This window comes from Sabethes cyaneus, chromosome 3 (assembly GCF_943734655.1).
Source record: "Sabethes cyaneus chromosome 3, idSabCyanKW18_F2, whole genome shotgun sequence".
NCBI lineage: Eukaryota > Metazoa > Arthropoda > Insecta > Diptera > Culicidae > Sabethes > Sabethes cyaneus.
Window position 1 is genome coordinate 85,112,127 of NC_071355.1, and position 9,977 is coordinate 85,122,103.

The 9,977-nt window shown below is 37.2% G+C and overlaps 1 protein-coding gene across 1 annotated transcript; it reads right to left on the bottom strand.

Annotated features, from left to right (window-relative positions):
• Positions 1-2,143: 2,143 nt before the first annotated feature.
• Positions 2,144-8,721, bottom strand: LOC128741788 (probable fatty acid-binding protein). Its single transcript, XM_053837832.1, has 2 exons — positions 8,547-8,721; positions 2,144-3,126 (listed from the first exon to the last, which is right to left on the bottom strand). Exons 1-2 carry the CDS (start codon positions 8,617-8,619, stop codon positions 2,801-2,803), a joined length of 399 nt encoding a protein of 132 aa, XP_053693807.1. The 5' UTR covers positions 8,620-8,721; the 3' UTR covers positions 2,144-2,800.
• Positions 8,722-9,977: the final 1,256 nt, after the last annotated feature.

Consider the following 9,977-nt stretch of genomic DNA (forward strand, 5'->3'; position numbering starts at 1 on the left):
ATATAAATGATCTGCCTACGGTGATAAAGTACTGTTCTATTCAAATGTATGCCGACGATGTGCAGCTCTATGTCGGTAAGCTTGGCCCTTGTTCGCGCGAATTAGTCAGAATGGTGAATGCTGATCTGGAACGAGTTGCGGATTGGTCACGACGAAATGAACTTCTTGTGAACCCAGCCAAGAGTAAAGCTCTATTCATCGCAAGTCGACGTCGTAGAGTCGGAGGTACCGATTTGTCAGCACCTGGACTTGTACTGGATGGTCAAAGCATCGAATGGTCAGAAAGTCCAGCAACCTAGGGTTTATCTTCCAAAATGATTTGCAGTGGGATGGCCTGATAGCGCAGCAATGTGGAAAGATTTACGCTAGTCTACGAACGTTGTATTGCTGCACACCCTCTGCACCGACTGCCACCAAACTGAATCTGTTCAAATCCCTGATCCTGCCGCATTTCCTGTTTGGCGATGTTCTGCACATTCGTCCCAGCGCAAGCTCCTTAAATCGTCTGCGTGTCGCATTAAACTGTTGCGTGAGATTTGTGTACGGATTGAGCCGCTATGACCATGTGAGTCACCTTCAGCAGAACCTCATTGGGTGCCCTTTGCAATGCTTTTATGCTTATCGGTCATGCGTTTTCCTGAGGAATCTGTTAAAAACACAGTCTCCTAGTACTCTACATCGGAGGCTTATCCAAACCCGTGGACGCCGTTTGCAGAGTTTGGTAGTTCCAGCCAATAACACGACAATCTACGCAAATTCATTGTTTGTTCGAGGCGTGGTAAATTGGGTATTTTAATTTCCCCAAAAAGGTGAGTTTTTTCACCTCATTTGATAGCCCGTCGTTTCCTGAATCTGAAGGTTCTTTTTTTATTTCAATTAAGTCAATATTTAATGAAAAAATTAATAAAAATCAAATATAGAATGATATGCTATTTGACAGATATCAACCAGGCTGATTGATTGAAATGATGTCAGAAGTTCTCTCCCTCTCTTCTATCTTTCTGATAGAGGTCTTCATTTTGACCGAGCTTTTGACAGCTCCCATGTGAAACCTGTATCGTCCGATGACCATAGTTTATCTATTCACTGTGTTGTCTGAGGTGAGCTAAGAAGAAAAGTGGTTTACTTTTATGCTATCGTCTTATCCCAAAAAATTTCTTTAAATTAAAAAATGCTTTTTTTATTACTTTCACTCGTCATATTTGAAAAAGTCTACATGTGACAATACAGTGACATCATATGTTACCATAATATGTGAAAATTTATATACCGCTAAAATACCCAATTGGAATTCGTTACCGCCCGCTGTTAAACGTTCATCGTCGGAAGCAAATTTCAAGAGAGGCTGCATCGACTTTTGGAACCGAGAGTAATTTTATTTTGAATTCGAGGGAAAAATCCTGATAATGTAGTTGTAGTAGTATGATAGTTAATTAAGTTGTAAAATTGTATAATAACTGTTGGTAATCGGAGGTAGCAAATTTTTAAAAGATTTATGTCTTAAGCTACCGGACAATGAATAAATGAATGAATGAATGATGACGACGACGATGACGATTTCGAGCAGCTTATCGGGTTAAAATTTTATCGTTCCCCATCACTAACGATCTAAGCCTTTCGTAGTTGATTTGATTTTGTTTTTGTTCAGATCATTATTCTACATAGCTGATTTATAATTTTCTTGATTGAAAAAATACAACTAATATCATATCAGGGCCAGGGAAACAATTCTTTAATCTACCCCTAATTTCCTGTGTTGTTCTATGTTCTAGTTGCTTAAACCAATCAACCATAAAACGAATGATGAAGGTACAATTCAGGAACAAGTATGCAACCAATGTGCGATGTGACGCGACATTCAATTCCGCGAAGTAGCGTTGCACGAATACGACAATCAATGTCACATCGTAGTCGTACAGGCTTTAGGGTAATAGCAGAGTGAACACGAGGTTTGATCCGCGAATGGGAACTGTGCGGCTATAGAAGTCACAGGTCATGTTTATGCTGTGCAGGCCATTAGGAATGCCTGAATGACTGATCAGACAGTTAGGATAGCTGATGGCAATCAAAAGCTGTATGAATTCGGTTTTAGTCAAGCCTAATGCATTTTCTCTATCATCAAAGGCAGATTATTGACAAGTTTTGAACGTATATTTATTTTGTCTTTCATCACCACTGTCCGTATAGTTTTTCTTGGCAGGAATGAGCCTTTCGTGTTCCCTAAGGTTGTTTGCTATCGTCGACAGTTCACGAGTCAGTAATAGTTCGAACTGCCGCTGCGGTAAAGGTAATTGGGGGAAACAACTCAAAAGGAGAAAATTAGAATAAATGAAACGATACGAAAATATGATTACATTTAACAATGTATTTTAGATGGGTTTAATTTACTCTTACAATATGCTTCATGTTTAACTAATTCTAAAATAATATCCCAAAATAGATATTTTAAATCATTTTAACAAATGGGTTTATAGAAAAAAAAATTGAAACAATCAAATGGATAGTGTTCTGTATATGGCGTAATAAACCATGAAATACATGTAGCACTTGTTCAAACAGTATGCATTTAGATTTGTGTCTAGTTGCAATTTAGTATGTGCGTCAAGCTGATGGTTCCTCTATCGGAAGATATTGGTTTTCGTAGTCCATGCAAAGAGTATCTATGATGACTAGGGTTGCACAGGTTGAATGCTTGTTTTTGTGATGTCTAGATATGGTGCGACGAAGTCTCAGAGAACTGGACACATCACGTGTTGATGCGAAGAAAGGAAGAGACGATTGATGCAAGTGTTGTTGTTGTTTAGACAGCTTTGTAGTATCGGATGCATTTCGCGGATCCGGCGGTCATGGTGGCAGTCAAATCGGTGGCAGTGAATTCACGAACGATGGTAGTCGGTTTCTCGCCCTTCTGCTCGTGGACAAGCTTGTTATCGCCGTCGAAGGTGCACACGGACTTAACCTTGCGGCCGTCGACGGTTTCCTCTTCGAATTCTTCACCCAGCTTGAACTTGATTGTCGTATTCTTAAAGGTAGACAACGTGTTGAAGGTGTACTCATCGCCTTCCTTGAGCAGTTCGACCGTTGGCGAGATGCTGTTTCCCAGCTTGCGGAGCACCATGCCTACGCCTGAAATAAGCAAAGATAAATTGAATTATTAAAAACATCGATTGAAATTTACTTATTTATAAAAGATGAGCATTTAACTTTTACACCAGTAGGTAAGGGTAAGCGGGGCAAAACCGCGCGCCTAAGCAAAACCACCTGTATAAAAAAAAGTTGTAGTTCAATTTCTAATTTATCTGCTTTAAATGAACAATTGATCTATTACCTACATATAAAAAATAAAAACATAAATATCTGTAATGATTTTCTATTTTTTATTGCGATTTGGAAACGCGTCCAAAAAATAGAGTATTTTTTCCATGCGGGGTGAAACACGCCCACTAACGGGGTAAAACCGCCATAGCATATAACTTTAACAATATTCAACCGATTTGAATGAAACTGGTGGCATTGGATTCATGAATTTATCTAATTTAAACAAATTGAATCAGTTTGCTATCATATAATACATAGTTCCCCGAGATTCGCAAGTTCGAAAGAGTGTCCGGCAACCACTCGTATTGGAAGAATATCAGTAATATAGGTACCGACAGTCTTGAAATTGATACCGTGTAGTTTCCTTAGACAACAAGATGGATCGGGTTAGGCATCCTGGAGTCAATCTTTAAGGACTAGAGAGGATCTAAGATAAAATATAACAATATGGGTATTAAAGTTCCTGCAGTTGATCCGGTAGGTCGTTTTTTGACATTTCAAATTGTTCTGATTGATAAAGCAGATATATATTACTTTTCCATTGCTAAGATAATTTGCTATATTTTCATAAAAAATATGTTTATTCTATGTTATTTGTCCCAAGAGGGAGGAATTATTAAAAAAAAGCTATATCCGAGAAAACAAGAAAATGTCCATAGCGCCCGCAGGGAAAATTGGCGATTTAGATTTTTCCAAACAGTTCACCAGCTATAAACTAAGCACATTTATATTGTTTTATGTAAATCTGAGATCCTTTGGTCCAAACTATGCAATTACTTTAAAAATCTCCTTATCGCACTAGCATTATACACGACAGTCTTGCGCCGTTCGTTGTGGGCGGTTTTACCCCCAAATGACCCATTAACACATTTCACTATTTATTTCAACAAAACTGCATGAACAGTTACCTAATTTAGGTACTGTCGGATGAAGACAGGATCAGAGAAGCGATGTGGGTCGGATTTACTGAAAGTTTTAACGTTTTGAATAAAATAAACCCTAAGTTCTGCGGGAACAAAGTTATAAAAAACGAAACGATTATAACGAAAAATCTATTTTTATTTATTTCTCCGATAGTTTATACGATATTGCTGTACAAGGTATTGTAAAATATTGCGTACGCATTCAGTAATATGACTGTCATCAACATTTAACACCAATTTGAGCAAGGCCCTGTAAAACCATGGTGGGCGGTTTTACCCCGGCGGGCGTTGTTACCCCGTTTACCCTTATATCCGAAGTTGATGAAAGTAAGATTAAATTCATCACATACTAAACCAAAAAATATTTTTTGTTGATGCGCCGATAATTTCAAAAAGACTAAAAATCAGCCAGTATCAGTTTCGTGAAAGTGACTTTTTTTTCAGCCACTGATAACCAGTTCTAAACTTCTTATCAATATCCAACGGAAAATTTCGAAGGTGATTATAACAGCATGCTTATTTTGGCTGCGATAATAAATTGAAATTTCCCCATAAATAAAAAAATAAAGTTTCTTCTTTATGTTTGTCTGCTGTAGCATTTACTGAGTCATTTTGTGTGACATAAAACAAACTCTGTTTAAACACCTACTTGCAACACAGCAACATTGTGTGATCATATCTCCGGTGAGTTCTTAGCGTAATAAGTGTACGTAGGTAGAAGCAGAAAAAAGTATTTCTAGAAATGCCAATGCATAAGTCCATAGTCCATTTTCAGTCTTGTTTGTTTGTACTTTGTACCGAGCGTTTTGTAATCTAATGCCAGCTGTAGGTATTGATTCTACTTCGAATCGGTTGATCCGATACGTCTTGAACTTGACTTAAGCTTGCACCAACAAACCCCATTATGTAATTGTATTCCATAGGGAAAAAACATTATCAAAATTAGTTCACCCTGATAACGATTGCTGGCACATACCGTATTCAGTAGCAACTAATGCAGCTAACTTATCGGTGATTTGTTGACTTACAGCTTAGCAAGCACTTGTAGCGTGAAACTAATAAGGATACGTTGAGCTTTAATAAATTATGCAATTACCAATAATCAGCGTTCGATGTCGAATGTCACAATCCGAAGGGCTTCCTCAAGTGCGGTAAGGTGACTTTGTGTAGACCCGTAGAGATAATTGTATAGTGAAACATCGGTCAACATGCAGACATGCTAATAAGAGAGAGGAAATAAGCAAGCATATTACGCGTGCGGAACCATGTTCACGTACACATAAACCCACTCACTCGTTAGCAGCTTCACTATTTAGCCAGTTCATAACTAGACGTACCCTGGCCAAAGGAAATTGACGTTAGAAAGAGCCGGAAATCCGCATTAAAACCTGTCTGCGAAGTTCCAGACAGAGCGACAACCCGGTAGTCTCCTTTATGGTGAAGTGTAAGTACTAATCGGCACTTTGGCACACTTAGTCGAACCGATGACAACCGTGCTGCAGCCGATAAGTATTTCCCATGCTATGACACAATTGATCAATTGTAATAAATTAATCGAATGCGCTGGCTTGTCGGCGCACTGGTGCCATGCCAGCTGCACAGGTTTGCTCTTCCCGACACTATACTTTACTCTGCATCAAGAAGCAGAATTGAAGTGAAGTCTGTTCTTGTGGTTCCTCCGACGTGGATTATAATAGGTTCTTGATTCAATTACCGCCCGACTATTGAAGCTTGTTTCGTCAGTCAATGCATCACCCTGGTACTAATCAAATTAACCTCTATAAATCTTGAACTTCTTCTGAGTGGACTTTTTTCGGTAGTGTAAATCAGGTTGGGAACCTGGTAGGACTGAGATGCTCGATGTTATCTTGTATGGCAATTAGGCCTACTTCAAAATGGTTAGATTTAAATACATTGTAAAGGTTAAATGAGCATAATAATATCACATTCCCACGACAGCACAAGGGTGATCGGAGAAATGTTTCAATCTTGAACGATCTTCAACCTATTTGGAAAGAGTGAGTTACTAGAATCGCTCAATCGCTATCAAATAATCTATTTGTGTTTGTTGATCAATAAAAAATATTTTTGATGAGTGTTTCCAAAGTACTTGCTCTATACTACAATCTTATCGCGTCTAGGTTATTTTTTGCAATCACGTTCCAAATGAGAACAAACAAACCAAACAGGTTTCGAATATTGAGAGAAGCAAATCATCATATTATTATCTATGTTTTCAATGCTTGATTGGAACTATTGTACCTAAGTTTCTTTTAGCTTTTTACACAAAACCTTTCGGAAAAATAAAAAATAAACAATATCCGCACGTGCTTAGCTGGTAGGCTAAGAGATATGAGCGCTCTAAAAAACGGTTTTCACTTTTACTCGGAAATAAACTTCTTCGTTACTTCATCAATTCGTCAAAAATCGTTTGTTGACAGTTTTCAGTTTGACGAGAGCTAGAAACAAGTCATCGTCGATTTCACCATTGCGACGATCACTCTTTCCGGCTATGCACAGTGGTCCAAAACCAAAAAAAAAAAACATACACATTAGAGTTTTGAGTGGGAAAGCTTGGTTTTAGGTTTATGGAACCTTTGGAAGAGTTTCTTGAAATTAAAAGTTCTATCGTCGGGTGGAATTCAAATTTTGATTAATCCCCCTGAAAGTGGAATAAATTTTTTATTTTTTTTTCAGTTTTAGTATAACACATTAATGTGTTCTGCAAAGTTATAGAGCATATTATTACAAGAAATTTTGTTGAAGACAGTAACCTTCTATCTCTTCAACGAAGATAGAAAAATCTTATTCTTTACATATGAATCGTTAAAATCAGTTTTTCTATTTTAGCTCTTTTTGTAGTTGTTGTATGACTTTTTCATACCTTAAGAAGTTGTACAAATAGTAAAAATACACAACTTTTCTGAATATAGCGTACCTCTATCTTTGCTTGTTTAGGAACTGTAGAACTTTTAACATAATAAATTATCTAATTTTGACCCCGAATTACTCGACTATGGGCAGACGGATACAAATTAAATCACGTAAATTAGAAACTAGATTATATAATACAATCAAAGCTACCGATTAGGCAAGACAAGAAGACATTAGATATTTTGTAATTTGTGAAAATAAATTATGAATATGTTTGCTACGTTTTCAGAAGCGTTGTTTTGGGAGCCATTGCTTGCACTGCGCGTGCCATGAAAAGTTCAGAAATGCCCGTAGAAGTGAGATTTTATGTTGAATTGTTTTCGTGTCTTCGATGCATTTATTCTATAGATTATAAGGAAAAAATGCGCAGAAGGCACAAAGATGATACAACGCCGAATCACATCTGTACGAGCGATTGATCACTTTTGAGTAGTCCAGTTTCAAATCCAATCAATAATTTTGAACGAGCGATAGGGAAACCGATTACAATTTTGGAGCCTGTTTAGGGAATGGTTTTGTAGATTAAAAATATGTATTTGATAAATTTTATTTTATTGTAAAATTCCAAATAATTTTTTCATTCAGCAACCCTTTTTAGAAAAAACAGAAAAATTTCATCGGAATTAAAACGCGCCAACCGTACACCGTTTGTTGTCCAATTTCAGTCCACTCAAGAGTCCACTATTATTCTCGCCGCAATCAGAAAGAACAGCTATAAATGATTGTTCGGTTCGATGACCTGTTCTTCATGTTGCGACAGTGCCTTCTTCAGCACGATGTCTTGCTAAGAATGGAATCCTTAGGAAATTTCCTACCACACGTTTTGCGCGTTTTGCGTAATGAAATAAAAGAAAATAAGTAGGTATCTTCGAGCAGTTCGTGTTTCAATCTGGTGCATTGATTTTTCTCACATTCTTCGTTTATCTCTCCAGATATAATACGGTGAGGGATAAAACGCAAGCTACGAATGGTATATAGAAAGAATTAAAGTAGTGAATGGAACGACGCGACGATGATACCGAAGAAAAACCGGCCGGTATTTGGCGCAAACGCAACCACACACTGCATCGTACGATACAACTGGTCTTGTGTTCAGTTTTCAGTTCGGTGGTGTAGAAAATAATAATGGGGCTTCACAGTTCACATCCGGTACCGATGGGTCATCGATTAAAAAAATAACATGTTTAAATTACTTGCTGCACTTCCAACTTGGTAGATTAGTTAAAACGGTTCCTATCGCATTGACGCCGCAGAATAAAAGCGAGTTAAATATTTGCACAATTTGAACGTGGGAGTTGTCTGCTTAAATCATTACTACCGGCCGTATCTCAAACACCGCTGAACCAATTTAGGATCAGATTAAGAACTTACCGAGAGCCTTCATGTAGTCATCGAATCCCTCGGACTTCTCCATCTTGTATTTTTTGCCAACCCATGCTGCCATTTTTAAGGGGTGTGTTTAGGACGTTCGAAGGGTTTAAATAATGAAACTAAATGCAAAACTGCTCTCACAAACTGCCACACACCAGTACGGTTCGCTTTTCACACTTGAATACACTAGCCGGCAGTCGTTCGGTTTCGTTTTATACCCGGCACTGTCGTAACGAACAGAGAAAAGACATACGCTATCAGCAAATCAAAGCGTTTTCCGAAAGGCGTTACTGTCCGGATTATTGCACACAAGAGCAGGGATGCCGTCTGCTGTTTTGATGAAAAAGTTTTAATGCACTTCATCTTATAATAAGAATTATTACTGTTGCTTTTTATTTTATTTTTGTTTAGCTAAATTACCAGTAAAATGTATACAAATGCGTCACAATACATATGCGCAGGTAATTTGTAGTTTTCTTTTATTTTATCAATCGATGATAAATCGGTTTTTAAATAAGTATGAATATACTATAAACGATGTTCAAGAATCCTCAAAACTCATGAACGTAAGCATAAAGTTTTAATTATGCAGAGCTAGACTAAAGTTTATGATCTTTACTTACATGTACGATAATTTTTTTCCTCTCAAAATATTAGTTAAGAATAATATAAAAATAGTATTGGAGAATTGTGGTGCTACTTTTTATAATTACTTGTTTTTCTATAAAAAGGCTTTTTTCACTGAATTAAAGTCAGCAATTTTAATACTATTTACCATAAAAACTTCCAAATTTCAATTTTCGTTGGTGGATTGGTGGTTTGGTGCATTATTTCTATCTCAGCCAATCTCACCAGTGAGAGATGAGTTTGGGTGTAACGCGCACGCGAAATATATTTTATATTAACAAATCAATCTGAAATCTAGTTTTTTGGTGATTTTCATTACTGACACCACTTCTTTTGGAGATTTATTTCTCGACAGTTACGATAAGATTGGTAGCAAATTATGTCATATCGCCATACCTTATGTTGCTAGCTATACAATCGACTCTTCTGCGCGCCGATAAGACGTTCTCTAATCGGATAGGTTTAAATTTTATCACTGTTCGCTCCAACGAATCCAATGCAGCAATATTTTGGTGGTGTGCTCAAAGGTTAATTTTTGTAACAGCTAGGTTTTATCCCGGACAGCGGGAGGTAATCAATGGAATCGACAACAAGGGAACCTAACTATAATGTGAGGATGTCGGCTGCGCTTTCATAATCTTCTATGCTGGAACTGAAACAGAATAATATGTGCAAAACTTAAATGCAGCTAAAATCTTTTTGGTGGTTTAAAAAAAAAATACTCTTCACAGCCTAAAGTATTGCCGTACTTTTTCCTTTTTGGTATAAAAGGTAACGATTATGTTAATGTTTGCAAAGAAGTTC

Excerpts from the sequence above, each read along its gene's own strand:
- LOC128741788 (XM_053837832.1), bottom strand. The coding sequence starts at position 8,619 with ATGGCAGCATGGGTTGGCAAAAAATACAAGATGGAGAAGTCCGAGGGA. Across the intron at positions 3,127-8,546 it reads TGACTACATGAAGGCTCTCG|GCGTAGGCATGGTGCTCCGC; the intron begins GTAAGTTCTTAA and ends TGCTTATTTCAG.